At 47.2% G+C, this 26,938-nt stretch overlaps 2 protein-coding genes across 3 annotated transcripts in view; both read right to left on the bottom strand.

The window, feature by feature from the left end:
* Positions 1–12,215, bottom strand: part of LOC124041682 (zinc finger protein 704-like) — a 97,540-nt gene extending 85,325 nt beyond the window's left edge. For both annotated transcript variants that reach the window (XM_046359549.1, XM_046359550.1), the window contains exon 1: positions 11,756–12,215. In XM_046359549.1, coding sequence (XP_046215505.1) covers positions 11,756–12,049 — 294 coding nt within the window. In that variant the 5' untranslated portion in view covers positions 12,050–12,215. The remainder of the gene's footprint in view (positions 1–11,755) is intronic.
* A 10,877-nt stretch (positions 12,216–23,092) lies between these two features.
* Positions 23,093–26,938, bottom strand: part of LOC124041681 (protein PRRC2A) — a 129,548-nt gene continuing 125,702 nt past the window's right edge. The window contains exon 9 of the mRNA XM_046359548.1: positions 23,093–26,887. Within this exon, the coding sequence (XP_046215504.1) occupies positions 26,303–26,887 (585 nt within the window). The 3' untranslated portion in view covers positions 23,093–26,302. The remainder of the gene's footprint in view (positions 26,888–26,938) is intronic.

Here is a 26,938-nt window from a genome sequence, read left to right as displayed (position 1 = left end):
ACAGGGAGCTAGTAGACTGAGTGGACAGGGAGCTAGTAGACTGAGTGGACAGGGAGCTAGTAGACTGAGTGGATAGGGAGCTAGTAGGCTGAGTGGACAGGCTGTAGGCTGAGTGGACAGGGAGCTAGTAGGCTGAGTGGACAGGGAGCTAGTAGGCTGAGTGGACAGAGCTAGCTAGACTGAGTGGACAGGGAGCTAGTAGGCTGAGTGGACAGAGCTAGTAGACTGAGTGGACAGAGCTAGTAGACTGAGTGGACAGAGCTAGTAGACTGAGTGGACAGGGAGCTAGTAGACTGAGTGGACAGGGAGCTAGTAGGCTGAGTGGGCGGGGAGCTAGTAGACAGTGAGCTGAGTGGGCAGGGAGCTGCAGGCTGGGTGGACAGGGAGCTAGTAGACAGGGAGCTGAGTGGGTAGGGAGCTAGCAGGCTGGGTGGACAGGGAGCTAGTAGACAGGGAGCTGAGTGGGCAGGGAGCTAGTACACCGAGTGGGCGGGGAGCTAGTAGACTGAGTGGGCAGGGAGCTAATAGACTGAGTGGACGGGGAGATAGTAGGCTGAGTGGACTGAGGGAGCTAGTAGGCTGAGTGGACAGGGAGCTAGTAGGCTGAGTGGACAGGGAGCTAGTAGGCTGAGTGGACAGAGCTAGTAGGCTGAGTGGACAGGGAGCTAGTAGGCTGAGTGGACGGGGAGCTAGTAGGCTGAGTGGACGGGGAGCTAGTAGGCTAGTAGGCTGAGTGGACGGGGAGCTAGTAGGCTGAGTGGGCGGGAGCTAGTAGGCTGAGTGGGCGGGAGCTTGTAGGCTGAGTGGGCAGGGAGCTTGTAGGCTGAGTGGGCGGGGAGCTAGTAGGCTGAGTGGGCGGGGAGCTAGTAGGCTGAGTGGGCGGGGAGCTAGTAGGCTGAGTGGACGGGGAGCTAGTAGACAGGGAGCTGAGTGGGGACAGGGAGCTAGTAGGCTGGGTGGACAGGGAGCTAGTAGACTGAGGCTGGACAGGGAGCTAGTAGACTGAGTGGACAGGGAGCTAGTAGGCTGAGTGGACAGGGAGCTAGTAGGCTGAGTGGACGGGGAGCTAGTAGGCTGAGTGGACGGGGAGCTAGTAGGCTGAGTGGACGGGGAGCTTGTAGGCTGAGTGGGCGGGGAGCTTGTAGGCTGAGTGGGTAAGGGGAGCTTGTAGGCTGAGTGGGTAAGGGGAGCTTGTAGGCTGAGTGGGCGGGGAGCTTGTAGGCTGAGTGGGCGGGGAGCTTGTAGGCTGAGTGGGCGGGGAGCTTGTCGGCTGAGTGGGCGGGGAGCTAGTAGGCTGAGTGGGCGGGGAGCTAGTAGACAGGGAGCTGAGTGGGCAGGGAGCTAGTAGACCAAGTGGGCGAGGAGTTTGTAGGCTGAGTGGGCGGGGAGCGTGTAGGCTGAGTGGGCGGGGAGCGTGTAGGCTGAGTGGGCGGGGAGCGTGTAGGCTGAGTGGGCGGGGAGCTTGTAGGCTGAGTGGGCGGGGAGCTTGTAGGCTGAGTGGGCGGGGAGCTAGTAGGCTGAGTGGGCGGGGAGCTAGTAGACAGGGAGCTGAGTGGGCAGGGAGCTAGCAGGCTGGGTGGACAGGGAGCTAGTAGACAGGGAGCTGAGTGGGCAGGGAGCTAGCAGGCTGGGTGGACAGGGAGCTAGTAGACAGGGAGCTGAGTGGGCAGGGAGCTAGTACACCGAGTGGGCGGGGAGCTAGTAGACTGAGTGGGCAGGGAGCTAGTAGGCTGAGTGGACAGGGAGCTAGTAGGCTGAGTGGACAGGGAGCTAGTAGGCTGAGTGGACAGGGACCTAGTAGGCTGAGTGGACAGGGAGCTAGTAGACTGAGTGGACGGGGAGCTAGTAGACTGACTGGACGGGGAGCTAGTAGACTGAGTGGATAGGGAGCTAGTAGGCTGAGTGGACAGGGAGCTAGTAGGCTGAGTGGACAGGGAGCTAGTAGACTGAGTGGACAGAGCTAGTAGGCTGAGTGGACAGAGCTAGTAGACTGAGTGGACAGGGAGCTAGTAGGCTGAGTGGACAGAGCTAGTAGGCTGAGTGGACAGGGAGCTAGTAGACTGAGTGGACAGGGAGCTAGTAGGCTGAGTGGGCGGGGAGCTAGTAGACAGTGAGCTGAGTGGGCAGGGAGCTAGCAGGCTGGGTGGACAGGGAGCTAGTAGACAGGGAGCTGAGTGGGTAGGGAGCTAGCAGGCTGGGTGGACAGGGAGCTAGTAGACAGGGAGCTGAGTGGGCAGGGAGCTAGTACACCGAGTGGGCGGGGAGCTAGTAGACTGAGTGGGCAGGGAGCTAATAGACTGAGTGGACGGGGAGCTAGTAGGCTGAGTGGACGGGGAGCTAGTAGGCTGAGTGGACAGGGAGCTAGTAGGCTGAGTGGACAGAGCTATTAGACTGAGTGGACAGGGAGCTAGTAGGCTGAGTGGACAGGGAGCTAGTAGACTGAGTGGACGGGAGCTAGTAGGCTGAGTGGACGGGAGCTAGTAGGCTGAGTGGGCGGGAGCTTGTAGGCTGAGTGGGCGGGGAGCTTGTAGGCTGAGTGGGCAAGGGCTTGTAGCTGAGTGGGCAGGGAGCTTGTAGGCTGAGTGGGCAAGGGGAGCTTGTAGGCTGAGTGGGCAAGGGGAGCTTGTAGGCTGAGTGGGTAAGGGGAGCTTGTAGGCTGAGTGGGTAAGGGGAGCTTGTAGGCTGAGTGGGTAAGGGGAGCTTGTAGGCTGAGTGGGTAAGGGGAGCTTGTAGGCTGAGTGGGCGGGGAGCTTGTTGGCTGAGTGGGCAGGGAGCTAGTAGGCTGAGTGGGCGGGGAGCTAGTAGGCTGAGCTGGGGAGCTAGTAGGCTGAGTGGACAGGGAGCTAGTAGGCTGAGTGGACAGGGAGCTAGTAGGCTGAGTGGACAGGGAGCTAGTAGGCTGAGTGGACAGGGAGCTAGTAGGCTGAGTGGACAGGGAGCTAGTAGGCTGAGTGGGCAGGGAGCTAGTAGACAGGGAGCTGAGTGGGCAGGGAGCTGAGTGGGCAGGGAGCTAGTAGACCGAGTGGGCGGGGAGCTAGTAGGCTGAGTGGACAGGGTGCTAGTAGACTGAGTGGACAGGGAGCTAGTACACTGAGTGGGCAGGGAGCTAGTAGACAGGGAGCTGAGTGTGCAGGGAGCTGAGTGGGCAGGGAGCTGAGTGGGCAGGGTGCTGAGTGGGCAGGGTGCTGAGTGGGCAGGGTGTTAGTAGACCGAGTGGACGGGGAGCTAGTAGGCTGAGTGGACAGGGAGCTAGTAGGCTGAGTGGACAGGGAGCTAGTAGGCTGAGTGGACAGGGAGCTAGTAGGCTGAGTGGACAGAGCTAGTAGGCTGAGTGGACAGGGAGCTAGTAGGCTGAGTGGGTAAGGGGAGCTTGTAGGCTGAGTGGGTAAGGGGAGCTTGTAGGCTGAGTGGGCGGGGAGCTAGTAGGCTGAGTGGGCAGGGAGCTTGTAGGCTGAGTGGGCGGGGAGCTTTGAAGGCTGAGTGGGCGGGGAGCTAGTAGGCTGAGTGGGCGGGGAGCTAGTAGACAGGGAGCTGAGTGGGCAGGGAGCTAGTAGACCAAGTGGGCGAGGAGTTTGTAGGCTGAGTGGGCGGGGAGCGTGTAGGCTGAGTGGGCGGGGAGCGTGTAGGCTGAGTGGGCGGGAGCGTGTAGGCTGAGTGGGCGGGGAGCTTGTAGGCTGAGTGGGCGGGGAGCTTGTAGGCTGAGTGGGCGGGGAGCTAGTAGGCTGAGTGGGCGGGGAGCTAGTAGGCTGAGTGGGCGGGGAGCTAGTAGACAGGGAGCTGAGTGGGCAGGGAGCTAGCAGGCTGGGTGGACAGGGAGCTAGTAGACAGGGAGCTGAGTGGGCAGGGAGCTAGCAGGCTGGGTGGACAGGGAGCTAGTAGACAGGGAGCTGAGTGGGCAGGGAGCTAGTACACCGAGTGGGCGGGGAGCTAGTAGACTGAGTGGGCAGGGAGCTAATAGACTGAGTGGACGGGGAGCTAGTAGGCTGAGTGGACAGGGAGCTAGTAGGCTGAGTGGACAGGGAGCTAGTAGGCTGAGTGGACAGGGACCTAGTAGGCTGAGTGGACAGGGACCTAGTAGGCTGAGTGGACAGGGACCTAGTAGGCTGAGTGGACAGGGACCTAGTAGGCTGAGTGGACAGGGTCATATTAGCCTGAGTGGACTGGGACATAGTAGCCGGAGTGGACTGGGAGCTTGTAGGCTGAGTGGGCGGGGAGCTTGTAGGCTGAGTGGGCGGGGAGCTTGTAGACTGAGTGGGCGGGGAGCTTGTAGACTGAGTGGACAGGGAGCTAGTAGACTGAGTGGACAGGGAGCTATTAGACTGAGTGGACAGGGAGCTAGTAGGCTGAGTGGACAGGGAGCTAGTAGACTGAGTGGACAGGGAGCTAGTAGACTGAGTGGACAGGGAGCTAGTAGACTGAGTGGACAGGGAGCTAGTAGACTGAGTGGACGGGGAGCTAGTAGACTGACTGGACAGGGAGCTAGTAGACTGAGTGGATAGGGAGCTAGTAGGCTGAGTGGACAGGGAGCTAGTAGGCTGAGTGGACAGAGCTAGTAGACTGAGTGGACAGAGCTAGTAGACTGAGTGGACAGAGCTAGTAGACTGAGTGGACAGGGAGCTAGTAGGCTGAGTGGACAGGGAGCTAGTAGGCTGAGTGGACAGAGCTAGTAGACTGAGTGGACAGGGAGCTAGTAGACTGAGTGGACAGGGAGCTAGTAGGCTGAGTGGGCGGGGAGCTAGTAGACAGTGAGCTGAGTGGGCAGGGAGCTAGCAGGCTGGGTGGACAGGGAGCTAGTAGACAGGGAGCTGAGTGGGTAGGGAGCTAGCAGGCTGGGTGGACAGGGAGCTAGTAGACAGGGAGCTGAGTGGGCAGGGAGCTAGTACACCGAGTGGGCGGGGAGCTAGTAGACTGAGTGGACGGGGAGGTAGTAGGCTGAGTGGACGGGGAGCTTGTAGGCTGAGTGGACAGGGAGCTAGTAGGCTGAGTGGACAGAGCTATTAGACTGAGTGGACAGGGAGCTAGTAGGCTGAGTGGACAGGGAGCTAGTAGACTGAGTGGACGGGGAGCTAGTAGGCTGAGTGGACGGGGAGCTAGTAGGCTGAGTGGGCGGGGAGCTTGTAGGCTGAGTGGGCGGGGAGCTTGTAGGCTGAGTGGGCAAGGGGAGCTTGTAGGCTGAGTGGGCAACGGAGCTTGTAGGCTGAGTGGGTAAGGGGAGCTTATAGGCTGAGTGGGTAAGGGGAGCTTGTAGGCTGAGTGGGTAAGGGGAGCTTGTAGGCTGAGTGGACGGGGAGCTAGTAGGCTGAGTGGACAGGGAGCTAGTAGGCTGAGTGGACAGGGAGCTAGTAGGCTGAGTGGACAGGGAGCTAGTAGGCTGAGTGGGCAGGGAGCTAGTAGACAGGGAGCTGAGTGGGCAGGGAGCTGAGTGGGCAGGGAGCTAGTAGACCGAGTGGGCGGGGAGCTAGTAGGCTGAGTGGACAGGGTGCTAGTAGACTGAGTGGACAGGGAGCTAGTAGACTGAGTGGGCAGGGAGCTAGTAGACTGAGTGGACAGGGAGCTAGTACACTGAGTGGACAGGGAGCTAGTACACTGAGTGGACAGGGAGCTAGTAGACTGAGTGGACAGGGAGCTAGTAGACTGAGTGGACAGGGAGCTAGTAGACTGAGTGGACAGGGAGCTAGTAGACTGAGTGGACAGGGAGCTAGTACACTGAGTGTGCAGGGAGCTAGTAGACTGAGTGGGCAGGGAGCTAGTAGACAGGGAGCTGAGTGTGCAGGGAGCTGAGTGGGCAGGGAGCTGAGTGGGCAGGGTGCTGAGTGGGCAGGGTGCTGAGTGGGCAGGGTGTTAGTAGACCGAGTGGACGGGGAGCTAGTAGGCTGAGTGGACAGGGAGCTAGTAGGCTGAGTGGACAGGGAGCTAGTAGGCTGAGTGGACAGGGAGCTAGTAGGCTGAGTGGACATAGCTAGTAGGCTGAGTGGACAGAGCTAGTAGGCTGAGTGGACAGGGAGCTAGTAGGCTGAGTGGACAGGGAGCTAGTAGGCTGAGTAGACAGAGCTAGTAGGCTGAGTGGACAGGGAGCTAGTAGGCTGAGTGGACAGGGAGCTAGTAGGCTGAGTGGACAGGGAGCTAGTAGGCTGAGTGGACAGGGAGCTAGTAGGCTGAGTGGACAGGGAGCTAGTAGGCTGTGTGGACAGGGAGCTAGTAGACTGAGTGGACAGGGAGCTAGTAGACTGAGTGGACAGGGAGCTAGTAGACTGAGTGGACAGGGAGCTAGTAGACTGAGTGGACAGGGAGCTAGTAGACTGAGTGGACAGGGAGCTAGTAGGCTGAGTGGACAGGGAGCTAGTAGGCTGAGTGGACGGGGAGCTAGTAGGCTGAGTGGACAGGGAGCTAGTAGGCTGAGTGGACAGGGAGCTAGTACACTGAGTGGGCAGGGAGCTAGTAGACAGGGAGCTGAGTGGGCAGGGAGCTGAGTGGGCAGGGGGCTAGTAGACCGAGTGGGACTGGGGAGCTAGTAGGCTGAGTGGACAGGGAGCTAGTAGGCTGAGTGGACAGGGAGCTAGTAGGCTGAGTGGACAGGGAGCTAGTAGGCTGAGTGGACAGGGAGCTAGTAGGCTGAGTGGACAGGGAGCTAGTAGACTGAGTGGACAGGGAGCTAGTAGACTGAGTGGACAGGGAGCTAGTAGACTGAGTGGACAGGGAGCTAGTAGACTGAGTGGACAGGGAGCTAGTAGGCTGAGTGGACAGGGAGCTAGTAGGCTGAGTGGACAGAGCTCGTAGACTGAGTGGACAGGGATCTAGTAGGATGAGTGGACAGGGAGCTAGTAGGATGAGTGGACAGGGAGCTAGTAGGCTGTGTGGACAGGGAGCTAGTAGGCTGTGTGGACAGGGAGCTAGTAGGCTGAGTGGACAGAGCTCGTAGACTGAGTGGACAGCTAGCTGAGTAGACTGAGTGGACAGGGAGCTAGTAGGATGAGTGGACAGGGAGCTAGTAGGATGAGTGGACAGGGAGCTAGTAGGATGAGTGGGCAGGGAGCTAGTAGACAGGGAGCTGAGTGGGCAGGGAGCTGAGTGGGCAGGGAGCTGAGTGGGCAGGGTGCTGAGTGGGCAGGGTGCTGAGTGGGCAGGGACTGAGTGGACAGTTAGTAGACCTGAGTGGACGGGGAGCTAGTAGGCTGAGTGGACAGGGAGCTAGTAGGCTGAGTGGACAGGGAGCTAGTAGGCTGGGAGTGGACATAGCTAGTAGGCTGAGTGGACAGGGGCTAGTAGGCTGAGTGGACAGGGGAGCTAGTAGGCTGAGTGGACAGGGAGCTAGTAGGCTGAGTGGACAGGGAGCTAGTAGGCTGAGTGGACAGGGAGCTAGTAGGCTGAGTGGACAGGGAGCTAGTAGGCTGAGTGGACAGGGAGCTAGTAGGCTGAGTGGACAGAGCTAGTAGGCTGAGTGGACAGGGAGCTAGTAGGCTGAGTGGACAGGGAGCTAGTAGGCTGAGTGGACAGGGAGCTAGTAGACTGAGTGGACAGGGAGCTAGTAGACTGAGTGGACAGGGAGCTAGTAGACTGAGTGGACAGGGAGCTAGTAGACTGAGTGGACAGGGAGCTAGTAGGCTGAGTGGACAGGGAGCTAGTAGGCTGAGTGGACAGGGAGCTAGTAGGCTGAGTGGACAGGGAGCTAGTAGGCTGAGTGGACAGGGAGCTAGTAGGCTGAGTGGACAGGGAGCTAGTACACTGAGTGGGCAGGGAGCTAGTAGACAGGGAGCTGAGTGGGCAGGGAGCTGAGTGGGCAGGGGGCTAGTAGACCGAGTGGGACTGGGGAGCTAGTAGGCTGAGTGGACAGGGAGCTAGTAGGCTGAGTGGACAGGGAGCTAGTAGGCTGAGTGGACAGGGAGCTAGTAGGCTGAGTGGACAGGGAGCTAGTAGACTGAGTGGACAGGGAGCTAGTAGACTGAGTGGACAGGGAGCTAGTAGACTGAGTGGACAGGGAGCTAGTAGACTGAGTGGACAGGGAGCTAGTAAACTGAGTGGACAGGGAGCTAGTAGGCTGAGTGGACAGAGCTCGTAGACTGAGTGGACAGGGATCTAGTAGGATGAGTGGACAGGGAGCTAGTAGGATGAGTGGACAGGGAGCTAGTAGGATGAGTGGACAGGGAGCTAGTAGGCTGTGTGGACAGGGAGCTAGTAGGCTGTGTGGACAGGGAGCTAGTAGGCTGAGTGGACAGAGCTCGTAGACTGAGTGGACAGGGAGCTCGTAGGATGAGTGGACAGGGAGCTAGTAGGATGAGTGGACAGGGAGCTAGTAGGATGAGTGGACAGGGAGCTAGTAGGATGAGTGGACAGGGAGCTAGTAGGCTGAGTGGACAGGGAGCTAGTAGGCTGAGTGGACAGGGAGCTAGTAGGCTGTGTGGACAGGGAGCTAGTAGGCTGTGTGGACAGGGAGCTAGTAGGCTGAGTGGACAGAGCTCGTAGACTGAGTGGACAGGGAGGTAGTAGGATGAGTGGACAGGGAGCTAGTAGGATGAGTGGACAGGGAGCCAGTAGGATGAGTGGACAGGGAGCTAATAGGATGAGTGGACAGGGAGCTAGTAGGCTGAGTGGAGAGAGCTAGTAGGCTGAGTGGACAGGGAGCTAGTAGGCTGAGTGGACAGGGAGCTAGTAGGCTGAGTGGACAGGGAGCTAGTAGGCTGAGTGGACAGGGAGCTAGTAGGCTGAGTGGACAGGGAGCTAGTAGGCTGAGTGGACAGGGAGCTAGTAGGCTGAGTGGACAGGGAGCTAGTAGGCTGAGTGGACAGGGAGCTAGTAGGCTGAGTGGACAGGGACCTAGTAGGCTGAGTGGACAGGGACCTAGTAGGCTGAGTGGACAGGGAGTTAGTAGACTGAGTGGACGGGGAGCTAGTAGGCTGAGTGGGCGGGGAGCTTGTAGACTGAGTGGACAGAGCTAGTAGACTGAGTGGACAGGGAGGTAGTAGGATGAGTGGACAGGGAGCTAGTAGGCTGAGTGGACAGAGCTAGTAGGCTGAGTGGACAGAGCTAGTAGGCTGAGTGGACAGGGAGCGCACCTTGACTGGGGATTCTTTGAAACCGCTTTTGTCAAGCAACATGCAGTGCGCAGTGTTCCAGTGAGATTATTTCAAACAAATTTGCTGATACACAAAGTAACAAACACTGAAACATCAATCATGTCATGCATGTTTTATAAATGATTTGTTATTCCAACTGTTTGATTATTGTAACAGCGTCAATATAAACAAAATGTTGACTGTATAATTTATCTAGCATGCCCAAATGGAATTATCAGCACTGTATATCAAGCTAGCTAGCTCGTTCGTCTTGGACAATTTCAGTTGAAGAATTACAGTAGTGATGTTACGTTTGATGCCAGAGCTCCGAGGCTAAATTGCTAAGCAGCTGTCTTCGAAGCAGTGTGCCGATGCGTGTATCACTTTATCAAAGTACGTCATGAATGATGCCGAAAGCTTTGTTTGATCACGTGCCTTTTCAAACCGTGTGTTGTAAAACACCAGACTGAACATTCAGGGATGTGTGGGTATGAGGTCGAATCCCGTTGAAGGCACACTATGTCAAAAAAATACATGTGAACCACGCTCTCTGCACTGTTGTTCAAATATTTATAGTATAAAACTTCTGTCTTAAGCATCCTAAATAATGCCATAGATTCCATTTTTGAAAAATAGTCAACTTGAAGGCAAAAAAGGGACCTCCATATATAATCCACAGAAGGAGAAGACTGAAGGAGGAGAGGTTACTAGAAACTAATTAGGTTTCCTCTTTTATCTGTGGATTCATTGTTGGAGTAGAGGACACATGATATTGTGTGACTCAAAATGAGTCGAGATTCTACAACGATCCAGCAAAAGAAAGAGGACCCTTTACATTTCAGGTTAAAAAACAACAACACAATGTTTATATCCCAGGAGAAATTAGCTTGCAGCAGCAAGCTAGCTAGCTAAATGACCATGAATCTTTTGTGTGTTTTGACCTGTCCCCAAAATAATACAGTTGGTTCAGTTTGTTTTGACATGTCAACCTGCGTGTCCTGATCGCATCTGATGCTGAAGGCCAAAATCAACATAATATTTGGGTGACCCGACCAAATTCATATAGAAATGTGTTTTATAGATCTGCCATTCGCATTGAAAGCAAGCCTGTTCTATGTCCGCTATTTCTATGCTTCCCGCTCTTGAGTTTAGTTTTTGCATCTTTTACTTTGGGTTTTGTAGACCAGCTTCAAACAGCTGAAAATACAATGTTTTTGGTTATGGTAAAATATGTCACAGCAGTTTAGATGGTACAATGATTCCCTACACTATACTTGCTTGTTTTGTCACAAATTGAAATTAGGCGAACTATAAAAAATTTAGCAATCAGCAAATGGCAAAGCAGTTTCTGCATAGTGCATCTTTAACCTTCCTAATATTGAGTTTCACCCCCTTTTTCCCCAGAGAACAGCCTCAATTTGTCAGGGCATGGGCTATACAAGGTGTCGAAAGCGTTCCACAGGGATGCTGGCCCATGTTGACACAAATGCTTCCCACAGTTGTGTCAAGTTGGCTGGGTGTCCTTTGGGAAAACCCAGCAGTGTTGCAGTTCTTGACACAAACCAGTGCTACTACCATACTCCTTTCAAAAGGCACTTCAATATTTTGTCTTGCCCATTCACCTTCTGAATGGCAAACATACACAGTCCATGTCTCAATTGCCTCAGGGCTTACAAATCGTTGTTTAACCCGTCTGCTCCCCTTCACCTACCTAGACTGATTAAAGTGGATTTAACAAGTGACATCAAAAAAGGGATCATAGATTTTACCCTGGTCGGTCTGTCATTGAAATATCGCATGCATATCAACAATATCAAAACGTTTCTATGAATTGTCATTTGGCATGTCTCGATGTAATGATATGACAACTGTAGCGGTTTTGGGCAACCCTTCCCCCGCGTTTGTTCCATGCTGGCTGAAGACCTCGTCAGCCAGTTAATAGCGAACACCAGACACAGATGAAAAGGGTTAAGTGTCTTAGACGAGTAGGTGAAAGCTCTTATTATATTTGTTGACGTGCTGCAGTCAAATTTTGGCACCAGTAGACGAGCTACCTAGCCATGTAAACCACGCCCCTCTGCAAACACCCTCTGGTTTGTTGGTTAAAAGGCTGAATTTATTTTGAATTAGGTAAGAGAATAAAACATTACCAAATGTGGCATTTTGTAAATTAGGCTTTTTAATAATCCTGCCTCCATCCCACCTCCTGAATAAGTGTTTGACATGGAGGGGACCAGTACATTTATGATCAAACTTTATCAATGTAGAAGCAACAGATATGTAAATACTTTGGTCGTCCTACATTGATATGGTTTCATCCATATGACCCAATTTCATGAAAACATGATTTTGACTGAACATATAAACTTTGCACATGCAATGGGCCGCCATCTTAACAGATGAAATCCGTCATATATAGGCTACTAGTTGTAATTAATAGGCTAACTAACTCGGGTTAGTCGCATGCCTGACCTATATTTTCACTTGAGAACATAACCGGGTCACGTCGTCAGCAGAGTTAGCCTCTTCGCACCGGGAGCCCTGTAACCATATGCACAATGTGTGGGCTACAGGTCTTCCTGAGCGGGTGACTGCAAAAGTAGGCTTTTCGGCAACAATGGGACTTCATGTGAATAATTGAATAGGGTGGAAATTAATAACTAACCAACTCACTGTTAGACCAACAAATATGTAATAGAACCTACTGTATTCAGGTGGAATTTTTCTCTCCCTGATGACAGGTCATTCGCATTGAGGACGGTGTCCTGTCTTGTACATTCTCTTAAAGATCCATCATCCAACACGAATTTGTAGAAAACTGCTCCCGTTGCGGGACCATTCTTGCACGCCAGAATGACACCGCTGTCCGCAGTGGCGGCGACAGTAATTTTGCGTCCCTTGGACCCCTCTGCATGCTGATCAATACCGGCTTGTTTCGAAGCGCCCCCGAGACGTATTCCAACAGCGGACATGTCAAGCAGACGTTTAGAATTCATCATTGGACTAGAGAAAGATGACCCGCTTTCTATAGATTTTAGTGCAGATATATGTAATAAAAGACATTTATCGGGATTGTCTGGAATCGATCTCCGTCTGTTACCGCTGTTCTACGGTATAGTTAAAGATTGTTTAGTTATTTAGTAAAATAAAATACCACGCCTCCACTCCCCTGCGTGTCCAGACCACTGGTGCAGCCTGGTGAGCTTCACAGGGCACCGCCTTCAGTTCACTCTCATTGGTCCTCAGAATACATAAACACTCCAGTTCGGCACGCAGCCGTCGGATGCCAGCAGCCCATTGGCTAGTTTGGACTTTGTCACTTCTTATCAGCGAAGATTGTGGGGGTGTGTCGCTCCAGCTTGCCCTTTGCCGGGCGGCCGTTGGAAAGGGGAGAAATGAAAACAACAAGTAGGCCAAGACTTGGTTGAAGTCGAAACAGTAGCCTTATGTCTGTGGAGATCAAGTGGATCAGCCTATTCACAACTTGAAAGAGTATCCCAAAGCGGGGAATTAATCACTCGTTTTAACACCGGATAATAACAAAAATGAGCCTATGCCATTGTATCAGTGTTTCCGTAGCCTAAGTGCCTGTGTTTACATTAAAGGGATAATCCACCCCAGAAAAAAAACAATGTAACTCAAGTATATTTTTCGCTCAGTGGGTAAAATAAAAATTTTCAACATCATTTAACTTCTAAGTGGTTCCGCCGATAGTTAGTGCTAAATCTGCACTATCTGGGATTGATGTGCATTCCCGGTAATACATGGACAGCTCGTGCATAAAGCATCCTCCATGCAGGCTGCAAAAGCATAATTTTCCTCCTTAACCAGCTGTAATGGTGAAAAAAAAGGAAAAATATGTGTACTGTCTTAATAAAACACCATTTTCCACCACCAATTTACTATGTTGCACACCGCTTTCACCCAAGTTGGTGAATTGTCTGAAAATGGTGGTGCTCTCTTTAACCTGCTCCGGAAAGTCACGTCCATTCGTAGCTGTACTCACCTATCAAGCGAACATCCCTGGTCATCCCTACTGCCTCTGATCTGGAGGACTCACTAAACACACACACTTCATTTGCAAATTATTTCTGAGTTTTGGAGTGTGCCCCTGGCTGTCCGTAAATAAACAAAAACTGAAAAGATTTGTGCAGTTTGGTTAATATAAGCAATTTGAAATTATTTATAGTTTGACTTTTAAAACTTAAAGTATATTTTTGCAATTGCATTTACTTTTGACACTTAAGTATATTTAAAATCAAATACTTATGTACTTTTACTAATGTAGTATTTTACTGGGTTTAATGGTCTGGGGCTGTTTTCATGGTTCGGGCTAGGCCCCTTAGTTCCAGTGAAAGGATATCTTAACGCTACAGCATACAATAACATTCTAGACGATGCTGTGCTTCCAACTCCATGGCAACAGTTTGGGGAAGGCCCTTTCCTGTTTCAGCATGACAATGCCACTGTGCACAAAGTGAGGTCCATACAGAAATGGTTTGTCGAGATCGGCGTGCAAGAACTTGACTGGCCTGCACAGAGCCCTGACCTTAACCCCATTGAACCGCAGCCTTCCCAGAAGAGTGGAGGCTGGTATAGAAGCAAAGGGGGGACAAAAGCCATATTAATGCCGATGATTTTGGAATGAGAGGCCAAGGCAAGTTCCTTAGCTCAGTGTTTCGCTCCCTTTTTTCATTACTATACTGGCTGTCACATTATTTTACCCTTGGGGATTAAGTACTACTATACTCCCTATACTTACCATTATACATACACTACTGTACAAAAGTTTGGGGTCACTTAGAAATGTCCTTTTTTTTTTAAAGAAAAGCTCATTTTTTGTCCATTAAAATAACATCAAATTGATCAGAAAATAATAAGATGGGCAAAAGAACACAGACACTGAACAGAGGAACTCTGCCTGTAAGGCCAGCATCCCGGAGTCATCTCTTCACTGTTAATGTTGAGACTGGGATTTTGCGGGTACTATTTATTAATGAAGCTGCCAGTTGAGGATTTCTGAGATGTCTGTTTCTCAAACTAGACACTCCAATGTACTAGTCCTCTTGCTCAGTTGTGCACCGGGGCCTCCCACTCCTCTTAGTTAGAGCCTGTTCTGTGAAGGGAGTAGTACACAGCGTTGTACGAGATCTTCAGTTTCTTGCCAATTTCTCTTCTCACATAGAATAGCCTTCATTTCTCAGAACAAGACTGATGAATTTCAGAAGAAATTTTTGTTTCTGGCCATTTTGAGCCTGTAATCAAACCCACAAATGCTGATGCTCCAGATACTCAACTAGTCTAAGGCCAGTTGTATTGCTTCTCTAATCAGAACAACAGTTTTCAGCTGTGCTAACATAATTGTAAAAGGGTTTTCTAATGATCAATTAGCCTTTTAAAATTATACACTTGGATTAGCTAACACAACGTGCCATTGGAACACAGGAGTGATGGTTGCTGATAATGGGCCTCTGCACACCTATGTAGATATTCCATTAAAAAATCAGCCGTTTCCAGCTACAATAGTAATTTACAACATTAACAATGTCCACTCTGTATTTCTGATCAATTTGATGTTATTTTAATAGACAAAAAAAACATTTGAACAGTAGTAAAAGGGCACAAGGCGAGACCCAAATGCAGACACAGGAGGCAGATGGTTGAGCTCTGATATTTATTACACCAAAAGGGGTAGGAAAAAGGCAGATTGGGGTGAGAGTTCATAGACCAGGTCAGAGTCTAAACAGTACCAGGTAATAGGCAGGCTCGAGGTCAGGATAGGCAGGGGTTCAGTGAACAGGTCCAAGTCCAAACAGTACAAGGAGATAAAAAATTAAAAGATTAAAAATTGTATGGTTAAAATAAATAAATAAATTATGCAAAAGAGTTGGCAAACTTCAGCCTGTAAATTGAGAAATGTTGTGACTAAACTTAACAAAAATAAATGATATTACCAAACAAAGATAAATGACACACAATGGGAAAAGACTTCGGATTACCTTGATATCATGGGCATAAAACCCAATTCATCTCCATTGTTCATTAAAGTTGATGGGTCATTTATAACAAAACCTTTCAGTATTGGCAATAATTTCAATGAATATTTCACTAATAAAGTGGGAAAACTCAGAAGTGAAATTACAACATTGAACAGTGAACCATCAGGTTTTTCTATAAAATATCTAATAATGAAAGACGAGGATTGCTGTTTTGAATTTGGTCAAGTTAGTGTGGGAGAGGTTGCATTTTTTTTTGTTATACATCAATAATGACAAGCTACCAGGTATAGACAAACTTGATGGGAAACTATTGACAATGGTAGTAGACTGTACTGCCACCCCTAGTATCTTTAATCAAAGCCTAAGTGTGTGTCCACAGGCGTTGAAGAAAGCTCATGTAAAGCTAATGTTATTCCATTGCCTAAGAATAGTAAAGCACCCTTTGCTGGCTCTAACAGATGCCCAATTAGTTTGCTGCATGTTTTTTGTAAACTGATGGAGAGGATTGTGTTTGACCAAATACGATGCTATTTTTCAGAGAACAAATTACCTACTGACATCCAGCACGCAGTTAGAGAAGGCCACTCAACTTGTACTGCACTAACTCAGATGACGGATGTTGGTTAAAATAAATGGATAAAAATATGATAGTTGGTGCTGTATTTTTAAATGTCAGTGCAGCCTTTGATGTTCTTGATCAAATTAGTCATTGAAAAAACACACTTGCTATGGCTTTACATCACCTGCTATCAATCACATGGTTGGAGAGTTTATCCAATAGAACCCAGACAGTGCTCTTTAATTGAAGCTTCTCTAACATCAGATATGTACAGTGCGGTGTCCCTCAGGGCAGTTTCCTTGGGCTGTTATTTGTCTCTATTTTTACAAATTATTTGCCAGTGGTACGTTACACAAAGATAGAATGACTATGCATGCAGACGATTCCACACTCTACATGCCAGCATGCACCCAAAGCCAGTGAGCTCACTGAAATTCTAAAGAAGGATCCACAGTCAGCTTTGAATGGGTGATTAATAATAAACCAGTCTTAAACACATCTAAAACTACAAGCATTGTAAAACACCTAAACCTCAACTGGAGATGTACATAAAGGGTGTGACCTTTAAGCATGTTGAGGATGCTAAACTCCTAGGTATAATGGATGGTCAATTATCATGGTCAAGTCATATTGAAAATGTTGTTGTGTACATACCCCACAGGACATTCCACCAGGTGTCTCTTCACAGTTCTCACTCGCACACCCTACAGCTAGTTACACTGAAGATCTTTGGTAGCTAGCTAGATAATAATTTGACTAAAAACAATGTATTACCGTGCTCGTCCTTGCTGCTCGTCGTCATCATGGCTTCAAATATCTCTGATCCACTTTTGTTATTGTGGCCTGTTATCTTTTTATATTCTTGTTTAAGCTTCTTAACTTTTTAACTGCAGTGTTTTACTGACCAATGGCTTCCATTTCAGATAATATCCAATATGTTTTGTAAGACCTTTTCATTCCTGGTGGAAGAACCCAATTGTCTTTGGATGCTGGAGTCTGCCCAGATGCTCAAAGGTGTTTTTCTCCAACTAACCAATTTATAGCTTCCGTTATTTGTTTTCAGCTTTAGCGTTATTCATTACTGTAGCTGTACCCTTCACATTCAGATTTATCTTCTCCTATAAAAATGGCAACAGTGACTCGCGCATGAGTATTCATATTCATAACATAGGCGACACTGTGACATCACTGTGAGAGACTAGACCAATCATTGAGTACGGCCATTTGTAATCCCACCCACCTACTTGGTGCGAGGTCAGTACCAGATATCAAACGAGGCTGAATATACCAGATATTCACGGCACGGTCCTGCAACTTATCTTGGCCAGATAAACACCAAAAATAAGGTCTGTGGTAAACACAGGTTTAATGTTTTGTTCTATGAGATAACCTACATCAACTAATATACTGTCACGACTTCCGCCGAAGTTGGTTCCTCTCCTTGATCGGGCGGTGTTCGGTGGTCGACATCACCGACCTTCTAGCCCTCACTGATCCATTTTTCATTTTCCATTGGTTTTGTCTTGTCTTCCTTCACACCTGGTTCCCATCAATTACATGTTGTGTATTTACCCTCTGTTTCCCCTCATGTCCTGGTCGGTGATTGTTTGTTGTATGTATTGGTGCTAGTTACGTTCTGGTGTGCGACGGGTTTTGCAACCTCTTATTTTATTTTGTATATTTTGGTTTTCTGAGTTTTTGAATTTTTATTAAACTGCTCTGTTTATACCAAGTTCATTCTCGTGCGCCTGACTTCCCTGCCAGCAACACGTACCACATTACATATAGGTTTTTGGGAATTTTGAAGCATTTATTTAATCAAAACAAGCACATAAATGCTTCATAATTTATAAAGGTCCTGTTGACTGACTGATATATTACGTCACAGAACAAAATATATAAGATTTCCTAAACCTGTGTTAATCTCAGACTTTATTTTCGGCGTTTATCCCAAAAAATCTGACTGAACAAACCAGAGGTAACTCATTCCTGGAGCTCCTGTCCCAGCTTGTGCAAAATAGAAAAGTTAGTACATGTGATGTTATGGCCATGGAGTCCCTGTGTCACTTCCAAGACAACCCACATCCCTTGGTTCTTCTCAGGGGCTCCTCCATCTGGCTTCCCTGTATTGCAAGTTCAACGCATATGATGAATCCGCATCACAGGTCGTCCAGATCTTGATTCCATATTTTGCGGATTTAGACGGTATGTACTGCCTGAAGGGGCAGCGGCCCCTAAATGGCATAAGCTGCTCATCAACAGTAACGTTGGGCCCAAGGTTGTAAAACAGGGGAAAGAGGTCCACCCACTTTTCCCACACTGTCCTGATTGCCGCTAGCTTGTCTCTCTGCCGCCGAGCTGGTTTTGTGTCTCTGTTATCAAAGCGGATAATCCTGGAAATAATGTGGATGTTTTCCAGAGACATTGTTGCACTGAAAAGTTCTCTGCCAGTTTCTGTGGATTCCCCATTGGATCTGAAAACACCAGCAAGGATAAGAACCCCAAAGTATGCATGTTAATGAGTTTGGTCCATCTCCTTCCATGTGGCTGGCTGCTGATGGGCTGGTCCTGGGGTTGGCTGAGGGTCAATCTCATCCTCTTCTTCCAACTCACCGTCAGACCCCGAATTGACAGACATGATCCTCATATTCTGAAAATTCTTAATCTTCCAAAGTGGAAGACGTTCCTTCCACACTAGTTTCTCTCTCTGCAAAAAAAAAACAATTCTAAGGCTCTCTGAGCACAGATTATTTTTGCCATAGAGATTGATTGAAGTAAGGAGCCACAAATGCAAAGCTATTTATTTGTGTCCCTCCTCCAATTTGCAGCTGGCTGGGCTAGAGTGCGGGGAAAAACAGAATTTTTTACAATGTGTCCAAATATTGTATCGAAATAATATATTGTAATTACATTGTGCAGGTTCCTGCAAGATATGGTATAGTTTCATACACTACAGACAGAGAGGCAGGGAGACAGACAGGTTCTTGGTGTTGAAACAGCAGGCCCAGGGAGGAGGAAGACAAGATTGAAGACTCACAACAAACTTTTCTGTTTCATTTGAACTTGTTTTTACGGTTGGAGCAAGGAACACAAGCATTTCGCTACACCTGCAATAACATCTGCTAAACACGTGTATGTGACAAATAAAATGTTATTTGATTTGACAGACACTTTTTCAAACTTTTATTACCCTCGGGTACAGTGGACCCGAAAGAACACCACATGAAAAATGTGTTATTTTACATGTTCTTCGCAGAAAATGTCAATGAGTCTCAAGTTGAAAAGATAATCAATTGCATGATTGTATGATTTGTCTTTTAGTAAACATTGAAAATGGGTCCCGGACACCCGAACACCACACAAGGGTTAAAGGCCATGTTAACTGTCTGATATTATCTCACATATAAAGCCAATGTCACATGTAGAAATCTGGACTCAATTTACATTGCTTGTAAGAAAGTTGCTCCGTGTGTCTACATTCTTAATTTAACCAGCTAAGTTGACTGAAAACCAATTCTCTTTTACAATAACAACCTGGGGAATATTGACAGGGGAGAGGAATGAGCCAATAGGACACTGGAGATGATTAGGTGGCCAGATTAGGAATTTAGTCAGGACACCAGTGTTATCACACCTAATCACACCATGGGATCTTTAGCACAGAGAGTCAAGACACCCATTTAACGTCCCATCCAAAAGACGGCACCCTACACAAGGCAATGTCCCCAATCACAGCCCTGGGGCATTGGGATATTTTTTTTTAGACTGGAGGGAAGAGTGCCTTCTACTGGCCTTCCAAAATCACTTCCAGCAGCATCTGGTCTTCCATCCAGGGAACAACTAGGACCTAACCCCACTTAGCTTCAGAGGCAAGCCAGTAGTGGGATGCAGGGTGGTATGCTACTGCAGCATTGTCCAACATGAACTGCACTAGCTAGCTAGCTAGCTTGTCGCTTGCTTGGTTAGCTAGTTGGCTTGGTAAAACATAGAAATATGCAACATTTTGGCTCGCTAGGTAAATTGTACATCGAGGATTTTGTCTGAATCGATATTTTTACAATTATCAATTGGTTTGATAAACAAATAGTTTATGGAACCATGTTGTGATATATGACAGGATGTTGCCATTTCAATTGCGTTTGAACTGCTTTGTGTATCAACAAAGTTGCTTGAGAAGATATCATTTGCAACTTGCATCTGCAACAGAAATTGCATCCAAATTGCTTTGTGTGACACAGGCTTAAGATCTCCTTATGTGACGTTAAAGCGATAACATGTGACGTGACACGTAAAAGCAACACGCTCCTTCCATGCGATCTTCTTTCTCTGCAAAACAATAATACGGAGCTGCACGTGACAACATTTGCACATGAGCACATGTGAAATGAATGCAACAACGTGGGATGCAACATTTCAACATCTGATAGGCCTACCATGAAACAACACAAATTCAACATGTGAGAGTTATTGCGATTCCCCTCACATGAAAAGGTGGCATTACAATGTGAACTCTAATTGAATACTGAACTCGTGTCTCTTCTGTTTTCAGGTGAACATTTTTAAATAAAATTGTAAGGGAAGTAATTAAATGGTATGGGGGGTTTAAGGTAAGTGGTATGCTGTGTATATGTTTAATCGTAGACCATATGAATACACTTGGCATGATTACTTCAGCAGTAACTTTTCAATATGACCCCACCTGGGATTTGGGGCATGCTGATCTGCTGCATTATCAGAAGTCCCCTACACATTCATTACATTATAGTACAGCTCTGCACATAGAAAAATAGTGTCATTTTAGTTATCCCTTAATCTTTTCTCAATATTGATCAAATGTTCCCTCCTTCAGCATTTTGAGGGTTTTCTTGTATATTTGATGACGGGGCATATTGTTCTGTTTTAATGTTACTCCTGAATCACCATGATAAATATAATCATTTTTATTGAGTGTATTATACAAAGCTGAGATTTACTTTGAAGTCCAAAGTGTAGGAATTCAGGTGAAATCAGTCATTGGTGAAAATCCATAACCGTCAACCAGCCCAGAAAAAGATGTGGTAAAAAGGAAGAAACATGAAACACCATGAAAGAAAACATTGCCATGCGCACATAGACATGTTATAAAGGTGCTACTTTATTATAAAAGTAAAAACTTGAGACTGATATTTTATTAATTATTATAAAACATTTACAATCTTTTGGACATTTTTTACACATTAAAACCCTGTGTCACATTAAAACATCCTAGACCACAGAAGCTAGCAGTGACAAGCCATTGTGCCTTCACATTTAGGAGATAAGTAAGCTACCCTATCTTTGCTCCAATGTAAAACCACATCTGTGATAACCATTCATATTTCCACCAACACCAAGTCTTTCAGCATACCACCAACAACAAGTCAAATAGTTATGTATAACATCACAACAATAATATTACACATTACACCATTTGCCTCAACACGTCTTCGTCAGTTATGTTTGTGCTAAACTGAAAGGTAACAGGAAATATAAAATGACAGTACAGTACATTATTTGCCAGAAATATGCAGTTGCAAAAGATGTCTCAGTAAGTACTTTTAGCCTTTATTTGGTCTTGGTCCTGCCATGTCTTTGTAGATTCAGTCTGTGCTAAATGGGTTGAATGAAAGGTCAGTGAATTTCCTCAGGCAACTAGCAGTGGCCGTGCTAGATGATGCTAGATCTGTGCCCAAAAGCTGCTCAAATCATCTCAGCTGTTAGTCATTGGTCATATCACACATATGCTGCACTATTGATGTTGAAAGCATGCAGGGTCGGCATTACCCCCCAGCCCCTGTTCTGCTCCAACCCCATATCTCTCCATGAGTCCTCAGAAGAAGCAACGTCAAAGGTTATATATCCCCCCCCCATTACAAGTCAGGAAAACAAAAAACAAACATCAGGAAATAAATTAGGTAGCACAATATTTTGTTACTTTTTTCATTTTCATCTGGTCAAAAACATGCATTTTGTTTCAAGCAGAAAGAAAATGCACCAACAGTATTAAAGAAACATCTGCCGTCTTCATGGCAGTGGCATCCGCTATTTAAACACGTATCATGGTCAATAGGTAAAAACCAAACATAAACAATGCATTAAGAAAATACAGAGTGCATTTCATAAGATGTATTTTATAGTAAACCTATACACGCTAACTTAACGTTTTCCCATTGTAGAACTCCATTTTCCACACACTCTCCTAACTTTAGAGGGCTTGTTATAACACATACTATTCATCCCTCATATATCTACGTCTCTCGGTCCCTGAGCAGTTTGTGTCCCTCTTTACCTCTTGACTTGATTACTACACCCCCTATTAAACCCCTAGTGTCACAGTTCTTCTTTCTAAGCTATCACATTTCCCAAAGAGCTACATGGGAAAGAGATGGTTTACTATAGAACACAACTTTCAGCACAGGCTAGAGAGGGGGGGATTTCCAAAAGACGCTCACTGGTCATTTTATACTGTTCCAACTGACAGACTGCAGATTAGAAAGCAGCAGTAGAGTCCTGGCATTGACTTCTGCCTGGGGAGCGAATCACAAAAGCCCTTCACTAAACTTACTGCACAATACAGCCAATAGCCCTGCAGCCCTCCAATACTCCATTATCCTGGCCATAAAATGTCATGTTAACAACGGCCAATAGAAATGACACATTAACTGCCAATGCATCTCACACCTTTCTTTATTTCTATCTCTCATGTACAAGCTAACAAAAGGTCCAGCGTAGAGATTGTGACATCTGTTGTTCTGTGAAATATCTACCCATCCCACGCCACTTCTTGAAGTGATTTGTTTGACAATCAGATGAAGACAAGTTATGTTGAACATTAAAAGGTTTAAAAAAAATGCAGTTAAATTACATGTCTCTACTATAAAACCCATAAAATAAAAGCACATAGTTCCTGTGAAAAAACATGCCCTCCCATATGGCAATCAAATGCCCGAACAACTGATTCGTTCTGGCGCTGGCTCTGTAGTAAAGATAGATCAAAGATCACATAATGATCATTTGTATTGTACATAACAGACCCAGATATAATATCATAATGTTATTGTTACACCAAAAACACCATCTCATTTCTTATGAGATTTTAGGTCAGCTGAATGGTAAAAAACTAAAGATAATGTGTCCAAAACTCAAAATACAGGCAGGCTAATAGTTTGTTAACACCATCAGCTCTAATTTAGTCACAAAACAGTAATTCAATGAGATCTTAATGGATATTCCTATGAAACTGATTGAGATCAAATGATTGGCATGCAGTTCGGACATTTCACTGGTAAATCAGGAAGAATTATCATTCACGATTGACAGTGATGGTCTATTTTTAAATGTGGTATGCCTAACTTGGTGTTTGAGGGTATTTTTGGGGGTATTTTTTTTTTGGGGGGGGTGCTGCCCTGCCCCAAAAAGTCCATGTAGGCTATACAAATGTCCTGTAAAAATCATCTTGGTGTCCCTCATTTGCGTATTTTAAATGTTGTCACCATATGTACTTACCAACTCGATTAGTTTCATATGAAGTGTGTGTGACTGCCTGGCTCAGTTAGCAAGCTAATGTTAGCTAGCTCGCTAACTATTGAGCAGGTGCACATTATCAAACTGAACCCAACTAAAAATCTTTCTTCAAGCACAATACTCCTAGACATAAAAGATGTCAAGATTGCTCAAGAAAAAAATATATGCATTTTGCAGCTCTATTCTTTTAGCTAGGACAATTCTGATGAAAAGGTGGAAGACCACACCGGGAAAGGTCCTATAAGCCCGGCTTCTTTTGGCATCCATGAATACACACTTCTGGTGTTTGTAAATGTCCCTTTCCATTCAAATGACGGGTGCACAGTGTCTTTACTATGAAGCCCACCAAAAAATTTTGAGCACGAGCAAGCACATCGATTAAGGTTGTAAATGTTATTCCCGTCTAAACTGGGTCTGTGCCCCACCTTGTCCACCCATTCAACATGTTCTAGACACACCACTGCAGCCTTCTACTGTGCTAAGTACCTATCTGCAGTCCGATTTCTCTGTGTGTCTGTAACATAAGTCCTGCGAATTTCTCTACAAGGCTCTACACCACAGACCTTGTGGTATATGAATTCAACTCAACATTAGACCTCTTTTGAGATGTGAAAAGGGAGGACTTAGGTGTGGGGTTGAACTATCCCAATAAGTTTGTCAGTTGTTGCTCTGTGGTCAGTCACTGTGGTCAAAGCTCAATAGTTCCGGATGGAATTAACAGCGTGAGGCAACTTGAGGTGGACCACTGCTTCGCTTGAACTGTGTCACCACTGACAACAAGAACAACGGTGGCCATTTTACCCTGACCTATCAACCCGGATGAGCTCGATACATCTCTACAAGACTAATATCTACATGATTAAAATAAAGTTGCTCAAAATCCCTGCATGTAAGTCTGATAGATGTATTTCAGATGTATAGTGAATGATTGCTCTATGTAGACGTACGTATACAGTATACTCCCTTACCACCATACCGTTTTCATCCAAAGCCACGTACAGCTACAAGACATCTTCAGCGTACTGTATGTATGGACTGTAGATCTGTGGTTAGGGGCAATTTCTACCTTGAACACCAAACAGGAAAAGTTGTACAGGAGAGTGTTGAGTTTGAGACGAGAGCGCCTCGTCCAGGTTAGAGTATGTTACCGTCAGGGGTTGGAAACGGTTCAGAGAACACAACCAAAAACCTGTAAAATAACTAAACATTTAGATGTACAGAATCACAACTGCAATATATACTATTCCGGAACAGAACTGTTATTTTAAAAGTATGGGAACTGGTTAATAATGTTATCTTACGTTCCGGGCATTTCTTTTACATTCCCACAAAAAAACGCAACAAAGCGCCTATGCAGCCCTCACTATGTCACTCGAAACGTCTTTCTGCCAGCTGAAAATCTTTGCCAGTGTGTGTGCATGTGTAGGCAACCTGTCCTTCCCCCTCCGAAGTATAGTCTAGTAGTCTACTGATGTTACAAGCATGATTCAGAAATTAGAGAGAGATGTTTTTATTAGAGAAGAATCGATGAACCTTTTCAATGCTAGTTAAGGATACTATAATTATCACTTTTCACATTTATTAACCACAAAAAGGTAAGACATGTTCGTCTTTTCATTCTGGTGCCGCTCTGCACACAGAAGCTTGTTAGTTAGCTAGCTAGCTGGTCCAACATTAAGCCAACTCTCTGAAGCTCAAAGACATTCTAAGTTCCTTCAAGCCACTCCTCCGTAAGTATAATTTTGTGGCCCTAATTCCGATAATGCATATCATAACAACAAAATGCCCAGCTCATCAAGCCAAGCCTTCTTCACCCTCTCTCGCTCACTCCCCACTGGCCAAATTTCAGTCGCATATTGTGCTCAACACTCGTCTGTCCAATGCATGTAAATAGCTTGCCCGCTCCATCCGCACTGATTGGTGAAGTCATTTAATGTTGAGCTAAATGTAAAGAAAATATATATATTTAAACAGGAACAGAAAGGAACAATATAAACATAGCCGTGTGAAGTAGGGGTGCTACCTGATCAATCGAAATGTATTTAATAAGAATTATTAACAAAAAATATATAAAATGTTTGAAGTAGGCCTGTATTACCCCTGTATTGCCGTAGAAAAAGACCCCTAATGTAGTTAGTCAGTAGTCTTCTAAGTGAAGCTACCAGTGACACCATCGATTATGTCATCAGGGAGTGGGGACTTCTAAGTGAAGCCACCCGGGTGTCTTCCACACTTTTTTCCTCTGTCATCTTTGTGAGAATGTGTGTTTTCATGCACAACAATGTTTTCCTACAGTGTGTGTGTGTGTGTGTGTGTGTGTGTGTGTGTGTGTGTGTGTGTGTGTGTGTGTGTGTGTGTGTGTGTGTGTGTGTGTGTGTGTGTGTGTGTGTGTGTGTGTGTGTGTGTGTGTGTGTGTGTGTGTTTGCACATGTATCTGTGATTGCGTGTTATCATGTCGTGCGTTCTGTACAGGGCATGCTTTATTAAGGGTACCATCTTTATACAAAAATAAATATATATGTCAAATGTCACACAAATGGGTGTGTAAGGTAAGGTAAAGTGAATAGTGACACTGTTATCCAGTGCAAAACGTGATGCTCAGTCTTGTCTTGTTGGACCAGTTGTTTGAGTCTGGCTCGAATGATTCAGGCTCGGGTTAGCCAGACTGGGTTAGCCAGACTGGGTTAGCCAGACTGGCTCTGTGATACATCTCAAAGACGTAGAGTAGTTCTGGTTCTGTTGGTCCAGTGGTGTAAATGAGGAGGAACCCCTGGAACTGGGTTCATTTCAAAGCTACGACAGGCACTGGAAACCCTATCTGGAATCCCCCAGTCAGTGAACCAAAAAGTCCATTTCCACCACTGGTTGGGTCTGGTGTCTGCCCCTGGGTCAGAGACCTTGTCTAAACCTGGTGAATGCCTCCACATCCACCTCCAAACATTGTCTTCTTCTTTTGTCACTGGATGTGGCCACAATCATATCACTGGAGACATTGTATTATGGAAGTGACTTCCGATGCTTGGTTTCACCAGTGGGTCTCATTGCTATATGCATTGTTGCCAATCCCTTTCATAGCTCATACCAGGTGTAGACAGGGTCAGAAGAACCCAAACAGGTCTGATCCCCACAGTGTGTGAGCCAGTGTCTCTCAGCTACAGGCCAGTGACGTACATCTCCATCCCGTCGTTGAAGGTGAAGATGGTGGTGGTGCTGGCTGTGTTAGCACCCTGTTTTACATCACTGATGGTCTCATAGAAGTTCTCCCCCCCAGGCAGGGCCTTGGTTAGAGGAGCTGGGGGACCTGCTGGAGGTCCCTGGGGGCCCGGGGCCCCTGGAGACGGCGCTTCCTGCTGAGGAGGCTTCTTCTTGGGCTTCAGTGTGGCGTTTGACCCCATTACACCAATATTGGTACCTGCAGGCTCACGTTTCCGGGAGTCTATAGTGGCGTACGCCGGGGCAGACTTGGCTACCACACAGGCGGGCCAGGTCCTGTCGCCAACTGGCGCGTAGCAGGGCTCCTCGTGGGATCGGGCCTGACCACCCTGGATCCCCCGGCCACGACTCCTCACCCCTCCCCCGGAACCGACCCACGCCCCATTCCCTCCTCCTCCTCCTCCCCCACGTCCTCCATTCTCCTCCACAGAGCACTGGTTTTGGGGGAGGGCATTGGCTCCATTGTTGTCCGGGGGAGGTTTCTTCTTCTGGGTTTTACACACAGTGGAGTAGGTGTCAGAAATCTGAAGTCAAGACAGAGAGAAGGAGAAGACACACTGAAACACTGTGCTTTC

This window comes from Oncorhynchus gorbuscha, linkage group LG08 (assembly GCF_021184085.1).
Source record: "Oncorhynchus gorbuscha isolate QuinsamMale2020 ecotype Even-year linkage group LG08, OgorEven_v1.0, whole genome shotgun sequence".
Taxonomy (NCBI): domain Eukaryota; kingdom Metazoa; phylum Chordata; class Actinopteri; order Salmoniformes; family Salmonidae; genus Oncorhynchus; species Oncorhynchus gorbuscha.
Note: the sequence above shows the minus strand (reverse complement) of the source record. Positions and strands in the feature narration are given on the sequence as shown.